The sequence below is a fragment of the Natator depressus genome, chromosome 7 (assembly GCF_965152275.1).
Source record: "Natator depressus isolate rNatDep1 chromosome 7, rNatDep2.hap1, whole genome shotgun sequence".
NCBI classification, from domain to species: Eukaryota; Metazoa; Chordata; order Testudines; family Cheloniidae; genus Natator; species Natator depressus.
This window is the reverse complement of record NC_134240.1, coordinates 79,206,511-79,225,096: the sequence shown is the minus strand read 5'-3', so window position 1 is coordinate 79,225,096 and position 18,586 is coordinate 79,206,511. Positions and strand designations below refer to the sequence as shown.

Below are 18,586 nucleotides of genomic sequence, written 5' to 3'. Positions count from 1 at the left end.
TATGAGTGGGGAGCACATTTTCAATATTTTTGTGAGCCTCCCATAAGTAAGGTAACTTTTCACCTTACATATTTTTTAACAAATTCCATAGATGTTAATTTTCAGGTGACACTGGACACATTTGGAATGTTTGCACTGGCTTGAAACCCAGGGGAAGAGTGGGGGGAATGGCACAGTGCCACTACTTCCCTCTCCTTCTGGAGCTGGGAAGTGGACGGGTCCTTGGCTTTACCTCTACCTAATGCTCCAGCAAGTATTGCTGAGTCAGCAGGGCAGGGGAGGTAATCTACTTCTGATACTGACTCATGGTAGGTTACTTTCCCTGTGAAGCAAGGTGGAACCTGAGGTCACATTGTGACTCTGAGTTACAGTCAGTTCCCTGCTGTGCTCCTGGGCCAGTTCAATTACATGCTGAATGTTACTTGGGGCAGATTGCTAACTGACAATCTTGCTCATAAAGGGGGTGGGGGGTAGCCCTTAAAAGCTTCTAACTGCCAGCACTCTGCGTTACCAGGAGATGTTAAAAATGAAATCAATCAAATGCAATCAAATCAAGATCTATTTTAATGAAACAATTATAGGAGTGGCAGTCTTTCTCTCACAGGATATTGGGCAGTTCAAGCAATCTAAGAATCCCTTTTCCAGAGAATTCTCTAAAAGGAGTTTACGCTATATTTCTGGGTGTGGTGATGGCTGCAGGACATACATTAATATCCCTTCAGGAACAAAAGAAACCTTTAAAGATTTAAGTCAACATTTAAATATATAAAATGCTCAGAATTTTCCATACTGTAAAAGTTAAATACAGGAACATGGGGAATCAACATAGATCCCTTGTGTTCAGACTCAATGGCCCAGATATAAAAACATACCCCAACGCCTTCCCCATCCTACAAGATAAACCCTACTGGACTAAAACTGCCAGCTGGGTTCCCTCACAACATTTAGCCCCCTTTTCTGTTTTCAAATTGTCAGCACACAGTAATTTGTACATATTTATTCTCAATTTGTATCTGATTAAATGCTTTGTCTGGAACACTTCTAGCCAATGGATTTTGGGTTGCCAACACTCCAGATTTGTCCAGGAGTCTCCAGGAATTAAAGATTAATCTTTAATTAAAGATGATGTCATGTGATGAAACCTCCAGGAAAACATCCAACAAAAATTGGCAACCCTAAATGGATTGTTTGTGAACTACTCACTCTGGCCCCATCCTGCAATCAAGTATATGATGGTTATTCCTGTGCCCAGCCAGAGCCCCAAGACTGTTCATTTGAGTATGCAGTATTTATGATTTGCAGCTCAAGGCATTAATCTGGTTACCTAAGTCACATGCTAGTGTCTGGTTTTTTTTTTAAATCCTGATCGGATTAATTAATTTTTCTAAATAGGACAAGAGCCTAAACGAATTATTGGATCTCAGTTCTTAAGATGAAGGTGGGGGAGCATTTCAGGGAGAGAGAGAGAGAGAGAAATGGCAGGTGGCAAGCCAGTGTGGAGAATTCTAGAACATTTAAACCTTTTCTTTTACTCTTTTCAACAAGAAAGAGGATTACATTTTGCTGTGTATATGTATCCCTTATTTTAAAAGACTGGACTCCTTCATGATTTCGGAAGAAAGACATATAAGTCATATTCACTAGCTGCTTTTTATCCATTTTTTCTCCTGTCACATTCACACTCAGTAATTTGTATGTACTTGCACAATCCTAATTGCACGTAGGCGCAATCCGCTCTCTGTGTGTATTTTTTTATTTGATTGTCTCAATGCCTAAGCTCTCTAGCTACAGAGGTAACATGGGCAACTGCATCCGATGAAGTGAGCTGTAGCTCACGAAAGCTTATGCTCAGATAAATTTGTTGGTCTCTAAGGTGCCACAAGTACTCCTTTTCTTTTTGCGAATACAGACTAACACAGCTGCTACTCTGAAAAGTGGGCAACTGTGGTATATTTTCCATCTCTCATACAACATTATTTCATATAAGAATATTGTGACATTCTGAGGGCCTTTGACAGTTGCCCTGAGGTTCATCAGCAGCGATGACTCTAATATTAGCCAGTGCATTCCACTGATCTTTCTATTGGAGAAAAATGTGAACTCTCTGCATGGTATGATCAGGCAAATGATAACAAAGGTCTAGAACTGCCCTCAAAAGTGCTGTGTGTTGCCTCAGATGAATACATACTCAAGGACATTATACTTTTGGCTTTTTTTTGTTCATGGACCCAGGATTTAAAGAGGCCATTGCCTCTTACCTCCTCAGGCAGATAGAGACATTAACAAATGGGAGCATAAGTTTATCGGCTTGATGGCTGTGTGCATTTGCAGGGGCCTGATCCAAACCTGCTACTGTACTTCTCTCGGAGGAGGATGTGGCAGATCAGATTGTGGAGAGTGTTCCTTTTGGAACAGTCTGGAGGACTTTTGGCTTGTCCTCATTGTCTCTAAGCTCCAAGTGGATTCATCCAGTGTTAGGACCACAAAGATAATGGATGAGATAGAGTATGAGTATTGGTCTCAATAGTAGGCAAGTGGTACTAGGGCCAGGCAGCATGTCATAATTATTTCTCTTTACCCACTGTTTTGTTGTTATTGAGCTTAATTATGTTACAATTCTTTTCATCTGCATCTCTGTATGCATGTATAATCGACAAAAGGGGTGGGTAGGACAATCTCCATTTTCCAATTCATTTCTTCATCCTTCATTTCTTTTGCTGCATGTGGAAAATTGCTTTGTATTCCCTTGAGCCTCTGTACTTTGCTGTTGAAAAGACCAACATACTTGCCTAAGTTACTAGACCACACTGGGACTGAAGCTAAGCAGAAAAGAGCTCCTGGAGCAACTGGCAGCTATGACTTCCGCTCTCTGTGATGATGATACTTTTCTGCCGCTGCTCTAAGTTTATGAGGGAATCCTGTAATATGGTTTGTGGCTTCTGATTAGTTTATGTAGCAATGTATGACGAAGATGACAATGCTGTGGTTTCTGCTTTTCTTGCTACTTGCAGGGCTCTAGATTTGAGTTGCTGGGCCTTGCTTTGTATAAAAGGATGTCCCCACATCTTTCAAAAACTAAGCATGGAAACAAAGCCTACAAGAGCAAAAATAGTTAATTTGGTCAGATGAGTATTCCTGACCTGTCTTGTCATTGCTTGACTCCAGGGCACAGTACATACATAGGTAGCATGTGCACACGTTCTCTCTCAGTGAGAAGAAATTCTGGTGGCAGAACCAGTTAAATGGGGGGGTGGGGGGGAAATTGAATAGTAGAGCTTCCTCCTACTCAGGTTTACAGGGCCCTGTCCAGCTTTGAACCACAAATAGCTTTCAAAATAGCTGCAAGTGCATTTCTGGTGTGAATACAATCATAGATATATATTAGTAGCGCCCTGCCAAATTCACGGTCCATTTTGGTTAATGTCATGGTCATAGGATTTAAAAAATCGTAAATGTCATGATTTCAGCTATTTAAATCTTAAATTTCACAGTGTTGTAGTTGTAGGGATCCTGACCCAAAAAGGAGTTGGGGCGGGGAGTCACAAGGTTATGGGGGGGGTTGCGGTACTGCTACCCTTACTTCTGCGCTGCTGCTGGCGGCGGTGCTGCCTTCAGAGCTGGGCAGGGGAGAGTGGTGGCTGCTGGCTGGAAGCCCAGTTCCGAAGGCAGAGGCACCGCCAGCAATAGTGCAGAAATAAGGATGGCATGGTATGGCATTGCCACCTTTACTTCTGCGCTGCTGCCTGCAGAGCTGGGCCCTCAGTCAGAAGTCGCCACTCTCTGGCCGCCCAGCTCTGAAGGCAGCAGCAAGGGTGGCATGGCAGGGTATTGCCACCGTTACTTCTGTGCTGCTGCTGGCAGGGCACTGCCTTCCGATCTGGGTGCCTGGCAAATAGCCAACGCTCTCTGGTCACCCATCTCTCAAGGCACCACAGAAGTAAGGGTGGCAATACCGTGACCCCCCTAAAATAACTTTGCGACCCCCCTGCAACTCCCTTTTGGGTCAGGAACCCCAATTTGAGAAATGCTGGTCTCTTTGCCCCCCGTGAAATCTGTATAGTATAAGGTAAAAGCACAGAAAAGACCAGATTTTGTGGGTGGAGACCAGATTTCACGATCTGTGACATGTTTTTCATGGCTGTGAATTTGGCAGGGCCCTATATGTTAGTATTCAGGATGCTTTTGTGTTTGAATATTCTGGTGAAGAAAAAATCATTTGCGTAAAAGTTTGCAGAAAAAATGAGTAAAAAGGGCCACAAACTAGGGCAAAGCAGAATAGTGGGCTTTATTTACAAGAATGATTAGCAATTTGTTTCTGCATTCACCCAGATCACCTTCATATTCAAGAAGATATCAGCATCTTCAGAGTTCTGCATATGTGGGTTTGATGGGGTTTTTTTTTACTATTATTCTCATAGGTACAATAATTAATATTTTAGTCCTTTTAGATGTAGCTTGCGCTCAGAGTTTTGTTATTTGAGCTGACTGGCGATTCTGATATGCTTCTCATCATGAATTTCTTAATGGAGATGAGAACTGACCATAGAATGGAGGTTGACTTTTCCCATTGTTAGAATCCCTGCAGAAAAGTTCCAAAGACAATTGATGATTACCATTAATAAATAAGAGGCGTCATCTTTGGTTAGAAGGTGAGTATTGGAGATGGACTTGAACTTCAAAGCATGAATTTGATCTGGATCTGCTCAAAATTCAGGAGTATTACATTTCAGAATTTCACTTCAGATTGTTCTAGAGATAAGGCCCAGTTATGAAATTGAAAGGTGTTCAGATTGGAGGTGTTGGTTCAGGCCCATGTATATTTAAAACATATATTTAGTAATGTCCAGTGATTTTGCCAAAAAGAAATTACTCTTAGAAACAGACGTGCGTTTTGCAAATCAAATTATCTTATGTTTCAGGCTAAGATGACTCAGCTGCCAGAGGCTGAAAAAGAAAAGATAGCTGAGCAAGTGGCTGACTTCAAGAAAGTCAAAAGGAAGCTTGATGCAGAGATTGAAATATGGGATGACACCAGCAATGACATCATAGTTTTGGCTAAGAGGATGTGTGTGATTATGATGGAGATGACAGACTTCACAAGGTAATTATGCGGAAAATGATCTTCAATATTTATAAGTGTTAGGGGCCGTTGTCACGTTGGTAAAAGGAGAAATACTAGTTTACAATGGCAGGTGACAAAATCTTTGTAAAACTAATTGGCAAAGCTGATATAATGGAGGTTTAAAGAATTAGATGTGAAAAGCTGAAACACCAGAAGGGATGTTCAAAGTTTTGCACTCTGTTTATCCTTGAAAGAAAAACATGATGCCTATCTCTGTCCTCATTTTGATTTATTTTTTCCCACATTTTGCTCAGGGATGTTGATCCAGTTGATCCTCTTAGCATTTTAACTTCTTTTCTTTCTTGCTTTCTTTCAGTGAAAGGAATAAACTGACCTAAAGTAATTTAAGTTCTCTAGTCTTTTGCAACGTGTACCATAGCATGCTGTCAAACATACAGTACGCAGCAGACATGCATACAACATGTACTGTACATTGCAAATGACAAGGAAGTAGACACTTGGACTGATACATATCTAACTTCACATTTCTTTTGATTACTTACATTGAGTTACCTTAGCTCTTTGCAGTATATGTTATGCTGTATTATATAGTATAAAAACATTCTGCCGTACTGCAGACAGTTTTAAAGGTAGGCATTTCTCTCTGGTGGTGTTAGTAACTGGTCACACTACTACATGAAACAGTCTCTGTTTTAGAAATCTATTCTGTCTTGCATTGACTATATGTATATTTCGCTCATTAGGCACAATGATATCAAGGGGAGGTTCATTGTTTGTTATGTGTGTTTATTAATAAAATACTTGTGGATATGTCAAATGGAAACTTCATGCCCTATATGGGGTGAATACCATCAGATACCACTGGGTTCCTTTAAAAAAAGACAATCCTTTCCTGTAAGGCAAGGGGAAAATTTAAGGCACCAGGGGCTAGATCCTTACCTGATGTAACTTGATTTAGTTTCATTGGGGTCAACAAAGCTGAACCAATTTACACCAGCTGAGGATCTGGCCCCAAGCTTGTTCCTGTGGAAAGACAGTTTCTATATTTCCTCATGCCAGCATTTCTCAAATTCTTCATAATTTGGAATTCCTGAAACTCAATGCTTTTTAACTTTATTTTATGAGCATATCTTGCATAATGATATATTACACTTCTATAAAATAAAAAGATGTACTGTAAAGATGGAGATATGTCATACACTTTCACAATTAAAAACTCTCATTCTGCATCTCTCTCACCAAAATACATGAATTAACGGATTTAGAAATAGGCTCCATTAATCTTGATTAATCTTTTCCCAGTTTCTCTATGTGGCTCTCATTGATTTCAGTGTAAGCCACACTTGCGTGTCCAACATCATCAGATTTTGCTCTTTTGGTGCTTATTCCCATAAAAACCATTACCACTGAAAATGGGTTGGAGCATAAAACTCAGAAAGATAACATTAAAATCTGAAAGGATGGCAGTTCAGTAACTGGAAACAAAATTTTTAGTGGAAAATAATTATTAAATAATTTTTCTTTACTCTCAGGCCCTACAACTACAGCACTGGATCAGAAATCACTTGTATTCCAGAGACTCTCAGAAATACTAAGAAACATGCTACACCCCACAATGCACCTCATATATCCAAAAAGGTCTGAGCAAAAGCAAACAAATTAACAGCAATTTAGGTATTTGCAGTTATTGAGCCAGATCCACTACCATCTGGCTCATATGCCCCGCTCTGCCAGTGCAAAGCAACTGGAAATCAAGCTTATACAGCTACTTGGGGATTCCCTTTGCATAAGAGGTGCGTCAGCGGGTTTGTGTGTGTGTGTTCTTTCAGTGTTCTGTTCAGCTCTGCACAGATAGCTGGCTTAGCAGACCTTGATAGTACCACCCAGTGTGGTTAAGTGCTGGAAGCTGGAAGGCTGTTGCCTCGGTAATGCTGTAATGCAGTAATGCTCAGTGCTTCTGCTCTTGGAGCGCCAATTAGTAGTTATTAGTAGATAGTGCAGCATGTTAATTCAGCAGGCCTGGATGCTACTCATAAAGAAAGACCACTGGCACAGTTTGGTGACAAAGGCACTTTCCTAGGTTTATTGCCCTCGAGGCACAGTCCTAGCACCCTAGCTCCATGGTTACAGGTACGCTAACACGAGTGCCCCATGGCAAGGAGTGGCTCAGTCAGCAGTGGTAGTTTCTGGCCACACAAAGGGCTAAGGTAGGGTACCCTGACCTCTATAGACTGACTCAAACAACTGGAATACACAACTTATACACTACCTTACGTATTTCATGACATCTTTGTTACCTCCCTTTGGGCCTGATATCTTGGGCAAAACATTCCTATTAATTATTTTGTCAAATCATCTTATCTTGTACTAGATTGGGATGTATATTCTACTTGCTGGAATATATTTACGTAAATATTTAGTGCCTAGTGCATTAACAACAACTTTGCCGTGTTCATATACTGGTCAGTGAACTTGTAAGCATTTGCTTTAATACATGGCCTGACTTTGGTTTATAGCCTTTGGTTCAGGCCTCAAATTTTGCACCAGGCCCAGTGCTCTTGGCATTCTCTCTCCCTTTCTCTGTCCCTCTCACTGTCTCTCTCCACAATAGGCATCTTGGATAACTAAGAGCTGACATACACCTGGCACCGAATGTGGGACATTGCCAGAGGGAAGGAGTTGTGGCCTTAACACTGCTACACTGAATCTGTCCTTTGCTCTCAGAACAATACCTTGAGACCATAGATAGCTGGGCACAACTTAGAGCAAGAGCTCCAGCATAGCTGAAGATCTGGCCCATAGTGTGTAGACTGTGCAGATGTTACTAAACTGCAGGTCTTAGTAGATATATATTTTTCTTTAGTCTTTTACTCTTAGATTATAGTTGAAGAGATGCATGTGGTTATTCAGTTTGATTCCCAGTCTTGTGCAGAATGTTTTCCTGTATTATTTCATTTTTTTCTTATTAACCTGCATTTGAACACTTCCAGTAATAGTGCCCCCCTTTTGTAGTAGAAGCTTTTGATTTGTTCTTAAAAGTTGCCAGATTTACAGTCCCAGAAAGTGCAGTCCTGTAGGTATGCAAAGAATAAGTGGACTCATTGTTAAAGGAAGTGTAGATCTATCCCTTTATGCTACCACTTGTGATTTCAGAGATGGCAAAGAGCAAATATATAGTGCTGAGGGACACCAATGGCTTTTCCTCCTACCTACCACATGAAAATCTGATGGTAGAAACTATAATAATCAAGTCATGCACTGGCTGGACTCAAGGTTTGGTACCCCCAGCCTGTGATTTCCAACAGTTGGACTTGGAAGGAATAAAAGATTCAGACGTCCTATTTGTTTAATCAGAAATTACTCAGATAAATTGTGAATTTGCTTGTCTGCCCAGTTGGTGTCTAAGCTGGTTTCTGTTTTCCTTCAAATGTGTTACTTTGAACTAATCTTTATTTAATCTCATTGAATGCATCACAGCCTTAGTCTCTGAAGGTCACCCTGCAGTATCAGTCTATCCTAGTGTGTACGTGTTATCCTTCACATTTTTGTAACAATAATACATTTAACTAAAACGAATTCATTGTTGGCCTCAAAAAATTCATGACTCAGGCAAAACTTTCATTTAAATCAATGGGAATTATGTCTGCATAAATAGTTGATATTTATGTCTCAAGGTATTAACAAAATCTTTTAGTCCTGATTCTTGTTTCTGCAAAACATCATTTTAAACAATTCCCTACCTAGTGGTCATTCAATTAATGAACATTTCCTGCTCATGGTCTGTAGCTAGGTGTTACTCCATACTATGGTAATTTTATGTAAGATATATTTTTCCTATGTTGCTGAAACTTTTTATATGATACACCATCTATTGACTTATTGAAACTCAAGTATAACTAATATGAGTCCTACCTACCCTGAGCCATCAACTGGGCAATTCTGTCATAGAAACTATTATATATGATTAACATAAAAATATCTGATCAAGGGTGGAAAGACACAGCTGGACATTTGCAGCAGCTGGTATTGGTGCTAACAGGTGATTTCTGTACTACATACATGGATATTAAACCCACCCTGTTTATTATTTTTATTTTGCATGTTTAAATATGTTTTAAAATATATGTTATTTGGGGCCCAACATCAGCCACAGGTGCCACCCACCTATGAATGTGGATGTTTTGGAAGTGAGGCATATGTTGTCCTGAATCACTGTGCCTCTAGCAGCCTAATTTCAGCAGAGTTCATGCTACTGTATAGATAACGTCTGAAGTTAGTTGATGCCAGGTTTTTCTCTCTCTTTTGTTTGCTAAAGGTTACAGCTGCTGGGAAAAATTGTGGTAGAGATTTTTCCGGATTTTCTTTAACAGCATCTCAGGGGTCAATGTCAGTTTCTCTAAGAAGGTTGGAGTAAAAAAAGTACAAAGAAGAGAAAAAATATCACTGTACTGCTCAGACTTCAAAAATACCAAGTAGAAGTAGAAAAATAAATGAAAATTGCTTTTGGGCCTGATGGAGCTTTCCAGACGTGTGTTCAACCTACAACCACAACCTGGCTCCCTTACTTCTCTCTTTTGGGTGAATTTTTTTTAATTACATATATTTCCACCTCTAAAACTCTTTCAACAGATTCCTATTCCATACTACATCATACATCAAGCTGCTCTAAGTTATTGCTTAATGTGTGTTTTGAGACAGGAATGAGAAATCCATCCTTTGTGAATATTGCATTGGAAAATCATCCTTTATGTCCACTTCCTTCTTCCTTCTCTACAGCCACTGATAGACTGGTTACAACAGTTTACATGCAAAGATACTGCTTCTCAGGCTATGCTTCCTAAACTAATGAGTACTAATATTAATGTTAATCTAGTATTATTTTGGGCAAGTCAGTTCACCTTTCTGCATAGGTACTGGAACTAAGGGAGCTGGGGGTGCTTCTGCACCCCCTGGCTTGAAGTGCTTTCCATTATATATGGGGTTTATAGTTTGGTTCAATGGCTTTCAGCACCCCCGGCCCCACTATAAAAATTGTTCCTATGTCCCTGCCTTTCTGGGCCTCAGATTCCCCACCTGTAAAATGGGGATAATGATACTTCCTTTGTAAAGCACTTTAATATTTACTGATGAAAAGTCCTATTTCAGAGCTAGTTATTATTGAGTTTATTTATAACATATTTTCTGTATCATTGTTATAATTTTAAAAATGTTTTCCCATGTTACAACACCAGTTCAAGTTGTTGTTGTTTGTTATTCTCTGAATGGCCCAAAGTATGCTAGGTGCTATACAAAAAGATTATAAAATGATGTCCCCTGCCCCTTGTTCCTCACAAAAGAGGCTGATGAACCAGATCTCAGAATCCATCATTGTGTGCTGAATGTGGTAGATAGTGAATTAATATTATACACACACAACTCAGTTATATCTGAGATGGAGATGAATTTTCCAAAGTCCCATCTGTACTTCAGAAAGATACCATGTTGTGGGACCCAACTACAAAAGTTAGCAGCCAATAAAGTTAAAACATTGTTAGACCTGAATTGTGGACATAATCATGTTTTACCATGTTAATAGGCTCAGTATAAGAATCTGAATAGAATGGAAGAGACTAGAGCAGAACTCTGTGTTGGACAAAAGGCTCGTTGGAATTTTTAGGGGGAATTGGCATTGTTGAGTGAAGCTGGACACGTTTGTTGGGACAAGATCTATTCTGGAGAGAAAGCATTTCTGCTATGGATTGTTCTTTCAGCACAGACTCTTGGCCTCTGAACTAACCAGCTCAACCCTGAACAAAAGAGAAATTGTAATGGTTTGGCAGTGGGGTAAATACATTTTCATGGAACATAGGATTCTGAAGCAGTTGTAATCAAGTAGACTGGCCTATAGCTGGCTGATATGACAGAGTTGTCCTAAGAAAGAATTGCAACAGATTTTAAAGTAAATGATTCACAGATGTGCTCTGCTTTTTCAAGTAATATTTTTTCTGAGGGAACTGAATATGTTGCAAATAAATAGGCTTGGATACGTTATTGATTCTATGTCCTATGTCAACTCATTTCTCTTCCAATAAGGAAATAACTCACTTCTTGAGTCCAGACAATTCTGACCATTCCAAAGTTATGACAATTGGTAAGGAACTTTTCAATGCCTTTTTATAATTGTTTTCTTTCACTCACTTGTCCCCAGATGTAGGGCTGAATTGTACTTTTAAAGCACATACCTGCATTAGGAGAAGTGTGGAGATGTACTCCAGAAGAAACATTTTGTCTGCTGGCAGATCCTGACAGTCAGGAGCGGTGAGCCTGTTGCTATGCCCCTTTACAAAATGCAGCATATTACTCACTGGATGGCAGTCCCATGTGTGTGATTGATACACATACACACACACACACAAAACCAGACATACATCTGGGGAGGATTGGTATAAACGTGAGGAATGAAAAAGTGTAGCAGTGTGTACATGTGATGGCCGGGCTCCACAGAACAGGGATTGAATTAGGGTCCTCTTTAACAACTTGCATCCTCTGTGGATCAGCATAGAGGGAGACCTATAACACATTCTCGCCAGTGGGTTATACATGCTTCTCCTACGGCAGGCAGAATGTTCCCCCTGGGGAGAGAGTGAGTGTACACAAGGGTGTGGTGTGTGGGTGTACACACACACACACACAGCTCCAGAAGGTTTTTTGTTTGTTTCTTTTTTGTACCCTATCATTTTACATGTGTATTAGAACCACTGTAGAGAACCTAGGAATAATATAGCTTTCATTTTGGAGGGGAACATTATTTCATAATTTAGGTCAATCATTATTGTGCTTTCTTCCTTCTATTGGTTGTCTTGCCGTACATAGTAAGAAATTGGCCTATCTACTGCAATAGTTTTAATAACATTCTGGAAAAAAATATTCAAATTTCACTTCTGGTTGGCTAAAAAGGCCCCATGAAAAATTACTCTTTTTTTTTATTGATCTTTTCAAAGCTTTAGAGTAAATGAGATCCGTTTTTTCCCCCCAGCAGACTTTCAATCAGGAAGATATTTATCAATGTGCGAAGAGAAGTTTCTTTTTGCTGAAATAAAAGGATATATGTTTGACTGAGGTATTGCTAGTAGGGAACACTACACTCTGATTTTTAATGAGTTCAGATTGGGATAATAGTAAAACAGGGCTCACTTTTTAGGTGGGGAGGGAAGCCCTGCAGGATCAAGGTTAAGATTACTATAGCTAGGGGGACCCCAATCCTTAATGTTTAAATCCAGTTTGCCACGTGGAAAGTTCATCCATGAATGAAGGCAACACAGGGGGGTCTACATGCAAGAGTTCCACTGCATTAAGGGAGGCCAGCATCTGATTGTGTGCTCAGAGGAATGCTATAAATTATGCATCAAACGTAGCCAAAACTCTTTCATAGTCATCTTTGTGACTGTCTTCAATAAAGATAAAAGGTTTGCTCTGCCTGCTTCCCCGTAGCATAAATTAAAGAGGATACCAGTATATCTTCAGTTTCCTTATAAAGTTTTGCAGCAATTCGAAATCTTGCAAAATACTGCTTCCGGTCTGTCCGTTCTGTAGGTCTATCAAAACATTAGTTCTCTGGGGGCATTGAAGAGTGGCATGTTGATGAGATCGATCCTACAACCTTTGTTGCTTTGTTCCGTCTGTTTGCAACTTTTGCTACTTCTTTCCTTCTGTTTCTGCAACCTGTCATCTCCAAAGGGACTTACAATCACCTTCTACCCCCCTCCCCCCACAGCTGAAATAATTTGACACAGCCTGGAGAGATTGTGGAATCTCCATCATTGGACATTTTTAAGAGCAGGTTAGACAAACACCTGTCAGGGATGGGCTAGATAATACTCAGTCCTGTCATGAGTGCAGGGGACCGGACTAGATGGCCTCTTGAGGTCCCTTCCCATCCTATGATTCTATGATTATCCCTAGAGGTATTCTGAACTGCATGAGCCAGTTTAACATAGACACAATTACGAAGACAAAAGCTATGCATACAAAGCATATGTGATCAAAGACCAACACTCTTCTCAGCCTCAGTGTTGCAGTCATGATGAGCGTACTGAAAAAAGTGGAAGAATGCAATGGAATATTTGGTGATATTCAATTTTTGAAAGTAGAGCCAGTATAAATAACCTTAAGAGAGACCACGTTGAACCATATGGTATACATACACTTTGCAGGATTCCTATCCCGTTACTTCATGAAGAGGTACAGGATTAAAGAGAATAGAGAGGATTGGCATAATTGAGAAAATATCTGATCTAATAGCATGGTATGCCCCAGTGAGACCAATTACTAAGAAATATAGAAAGAATACTTATCTGTATGGATCTAAAAGACTTAATGAAGCAGTTGTGAGAGAAAAATGTATCCTCCCAACATTGGATGACTTCCTCCCCAAAGTGAAAGGAGTTACAGTATTCTCCAAGCTGGATACCTTGAGTGCATTTGGAAAATTCCTTTAAAGTGCTAAACTGACTATATTTATCACTATTTGGGAAATTTTGCTTTTGAAGATTACCTTTTGGGATTACCAGCTTACTTGAAATTTTTCAAAGAAAGATGGCAGAGTTGTTAACAAATACAAATGGAGTTGTAGTTTTCATGGACAATATTTTAACATATGGGTCTTCAATGGAAGAACACAACATCTCCCAGATATGTTAGGGTCAGCTGGCCTATGTGTATAAAGAACATTGAGGTAGTGACAAGAGACTACTGTCTGGTAGATGGACAACTAAGTGGATCATGATTAAAGGTGATTGCATCATAATTCTGAAGAAAATGAGAGGAGAAATCCTAAATCTTATCCATGAAGGTCATCAAGGATTAACAAAATGCCCTGAAGAGACCAACCAGTTGTTATCATGGCCAGGATGAGCAAAGACATAAACAGTAAAGTATCTGCATGTGAATACTGCAGAGCTAACAGACCAACACAAAGAACCTTTAATAACAACACCTCTATCAGACAGACCTTGGAGAAGACCAACTGCAGATTTATGCCAATTCAGAAGACTTCATTACCTGGTCGTAGTGAACTATTTTTTTGAAGGTATGTAGAAACAATGTACTGGAAAGACATAACATGTTGCAATTTTAACAAGAAACTAAAGTGCACTTTTGCTTATTTTGGTATTCCAGAACAACTGGCGGTAGAAAATTGACCACAAATCACTGCAGCAGAATTTGAGTCATTCTGAATGAAATATGATTTTTGATCATATTACTAGCAGAATCACATTACCTGCAAGCGAATGGAAAGGCTGAGAGAGCTGTACAGACAGCCAAGAAAACCCTACCAGAGGAAGATCCATTCCTTGCTCTTCTGAGCTACAGATCAACACTGATAGCAGCTATTGGATATAATCCAGTACAACTCCTGGTGGGAAGACTACTCAGAGCAGCTATTCCAACTTTGGAAAGGAACCTATCTCCAAAGTAGCTACATATGAAGAAAGTAGCCACATCAGATAAGAAAATCAAAAAAAGCTTATGAACACTGTACAACAGACATCACTCCATCGGAGAACTGCCAGGTCTAGAAACTGGTGACTGTGTCTGTGCCAAAGAGGATGGGAAAAAAGGATTGACAGCTTCAGCTGTTGTACATAACAAGAATTTAGTGCCCAGATCATATATGATCGAGACCAACAGTGGAGAGTTCAGCAGAAACTATAGACATCTACAGTTTGTTCCTCAGAAACAACAATCAACAGAGCAAACTCCACAGGTTGCAGATGCAGAAGAAGAAAATTCAAAGATTCCAAACTGATCACAGTGAGTCATTGCAACGAATGGTCAGCCAGATGACCAAGTTATGATGCATTCAGATCATGTAATTAGGAAACCAGTATGATTCAGAGACCCTTAACAGGCTGATCTGTTCTGAACTTCAAAGACCGTGTGATAGTGTACGTTTTGTAAATGGTAGGAATGTAGAGTGTAAAGGGGGAGATGCAATGGAATACTAAACTGTATTATGAAAAGGAGGACTTGTGGCACCTTAGAGACTAACAAATTTATTTAAGCATAAGCTTTCGTGACCTACAGATCACTTCATCGGATGCATGCTGTAGCTCACGAAAGCTTATGCTCAAATAAATTTGTTAGTCTCTAAGGTGCCACAAGTACTCCTTTTCTTTTTGTGGATACAGCCTAACACGGCTGCTACTCTGAAACTGTATTATAGTATTCAGCCACTAGGTGGCGAGTGTAACATACCTTATTTAAACTAACCTCAGCCTTACCTGGCAATACATTAAAGGATCTTATAGAAGACATCTCTGGAGTATCTCTCTGAGAAAGAAGCTCTGTATTCAGTACATCTCTGATACAAAAGCCTGACCTGATAGTAGCAGACCTGCAGCCTGCCATGTACAAGGTGTATGTAACACTCTCTATGCAGAGCATGTACCCCTAAGAAAGAGGGGTTTGTGGATGGGCCCTAGAGGACCTGATCCAGTAACTGTGAACCTCTGTATATGGCCTACATAGGTGCCATGGCAGTTATTCCATGCCAGAGTCTGCAATACTGTCTGTAGATGGGCTGCAGAGCTGCCCACTTCCCTGACCGGCCTGAGGGTCAGGAGTGGATTCCATCTTCCACATTGTTCACTGTATGAATCCCATTGATTTAGTTTGGTGAGTATGGTGGATGAATTTTACCACATCACAATTTGAATAGATAAAAACTGCGTGTATAGGTTTGCTTAAGTTTTATGTAGGGATTCCTAGTTGAAATAATGTAACAAACAATTTAAAAGAATATATAAATATCTGCAACCTGTCCATATGACCCATCTCACATTTACTCTTGACAATTGAAATTTGTTAATAAAATGCTGTTAATACTGAGGTTGACCCAGTATAAAAGACTGGAACAAAAGGCAATGCCTGTTGTTTGTTCAAAAGTAAACCTAGGGAGATTGTCTCTTGAAGAATCCTAGTCTTAGACATTACTGCAACTATAGTCCTTAGGGTAACCCTAAATCTAATTCTTATCTAGTTATCATATTCTAATCTAGTTCTTTTGGACTCATGACCACAAACTCTGCACAAACTCTAACTCTAGCCCAAACATTGGCCCAGATGTAAACCTTAACTTTATTCCTAGTCTAATCCAAACCCAGATTCCTAATCCTAGCTCATCTTTATGCCCAATCTTAACCACAGCCCTAACCTTAATCCAGATGTAGCCGCTTACCTCTAGTCTCATTTCTGTTAAAATCACTTGGGTAAAACCCATCTTATTTGGCAAAAATCTGTAAACATCTAACGGATAAAAGGACTACTTAATGAAATTAATGGATAAAGGAAAGTGTGTGTGTGTGTGTGAGAGTGTGAGAGAGAAAGAGAGAGTGTGTGTAATATGCTCTAGAAGAGCATTCGATCCACAATAACAAATTCAAAATATCATACTTGAAAAATAAATTATAATTTGCTTGGGATGAGAGCTGTGCAGACAATACTAAATTGGGAAGGATTGTTAACACTAATGAGAGCAGATAAAGAATAGAAAAGGATTTAACATAATTATAAATATTTGAATAAAATAGCAAAATGTGTTACAGCCTGGAAAATGCAAGGTAATACAGGGGAAAATAATTTAAAACACAGACAGTTGGGGTGCTGAGATATTCAGAAATCTGTAAGGCTGTATAGTTATAGCAATGTAGGTGAGTTTGACATGCACAGTAAAGCCAGAATGGTAGGTTTTATGATAGATCTGCATAGACACCATGTTATGGAGCACAAGTAGCGTTCTCTCTCTATAAAGCACTGGCCAGTACCTACCATGAATGCTTTATTATGTTCTGAATGCTTCAGTAATGAAACCCTCATGAGCCAGCACACAGTAATAACCAAAGTGACTGTGTACTCTTATTCTGGTAACCCGAGTTCTGTCTTTTTTCCTACTTTCCCAGTTTTAGTAAACCATTGCTTATTATGATCTGTCTCTCTCAGTCTTGTATACAGTATTGTTGTAACCATGTTGGTGCCAGGATATTGGGGAGACAGAGGGGATGAGGTAATATCTTTTATTGGGCCAACTTCTGTTGGTGAGAGAGACAAGTTTTTGAGCTACACAGAGCTCCTCTACTGCACCTGAAGAGCTCAGTCTAGCTTGAAATCTTGTCTCTCTCATCAACAGAAGACGGTCTAATGAAAGATATTGCTGCACCTCCCTTGTCTCTCTCAATAAGGAATTGTAAATCAAAATTTCCTCTCGAAATGTGTGAATAGGTAGGTTTGGTCTCAACAGCTAAGCGACATGCCGTAATGCGGAGGTTAGGTGAGAAGGATGATGAATATGATCTCATAAAATGTTTGCCTTTTTGCAGATACACAAGGCCTGTTAAATGGCCATGCACCAATAAAGTGAACGGCTATAGAAAAAGTAATGCAGTCAACCCTGTTTTGTTTCCTTAGCAACACAACTATGGATGAATATGACTAATCTATATATAACTACCATGAGCACATGGATTTAACTCATAAGAGGACTAGTTTACTATTCAAGGATATAATCTCAGTGGTTATATTAGGTTGCATAGGTTACCTGTTGGGGCTTATTATCAGTAAGTTCATTTCTAAAGTTGGCTTTGTTTTGTTTTGAATCTGTATTTTACGTTCCTCAATCTTTCAATCCCTCATGCTCTTTTGTGTACCTTTCTTATCATCAGTACTGTTTGCTTTAATCAAATTCCATTTACAAACCTTTTTTCTGAAATCCAATAAGTAACCTCTATATTCTGCACTTTTTCTCCATTTTTCCCAACTACCCAGCCCCTTGTGCTTCCTTGTAAAAATTTTTTGGGAAAAAAAAGAATGCATCATATGAAACAAAACTCTTTTATGGCTGTGGCAATCTCCTCAGTTTCACCAATGGATATCAATTAACTTTTTCATAATTCAGAATACAACAAGAACTCACTGATGTTGGACAAATTCCTCTTCTATCCCTTCCCTCACTCCTGATCCTTTCTCTGGACTGTTGTGTTCACATCTTTTAGGAAGGAGGATCAAAAATGGATATCTATGGGCTATGTTATGGTTTCTTAGCCACATCCCACAGAGGATGCAGCACTGGGAATCCTCAGATGTATTCTGGCTAACTTAGTGTGAGGAGCTCTGGAGGCCCTGGGAAGCTCATGCTAGAGCAGAGCTATACCACCACAGGATTACACCCTCTCTGCCATTTTCTCTAGTGTAGAACAAGGGGGCAGCCATGAGCCAGTCCTTTTGGAGAGTCTAATGTTTCTGTTCTGACAGGTTCCACCACTCCTTGCATTAAGGGAGAACAAGCGTTGGGATTGTGTCTGGCCCCTTTGCAAGGAATCAAGTTGGAGAAAGTTAAATTTCCCTCCTTGAACTTTCCCACTTGGCCCAGCCACAATTTGGAGATGTGTGTGTGTGTGTGTGTGTGTATGTGTATTTATATAAATAATATGTATTTGTACATTTTATATACATGTAATATGCATTTAA

The 18,586-nt window shown here is 39.6% G+C and overlaps 1 protein-coding gene across 6 annotated transcripts in view; it reads left to right on the top strand.

The window, feature by feature from the left end:
- Window positions 1–18,586, top strand: part of CTNNA3 (catenin alpha 3) — an 896,431-nt gene that overhangs the window by 810,990 nt on the left and 66,855 nt on the right. For all 6 annotated transcript variants that reach the window (XM_074958868.1, XM_074958865.1, XM_074958864.1 and 3 more), the window contains one exon: window positions 4,920–5,101. In XM_074958868.1, coding sequence (XP_074814969.1) covers window positions 4,920–5,101 — 182 coding nt within the window. The remainder of the gene's footprint in view (window positions 1–4,919; window positions 5,102–18,586) is intronic.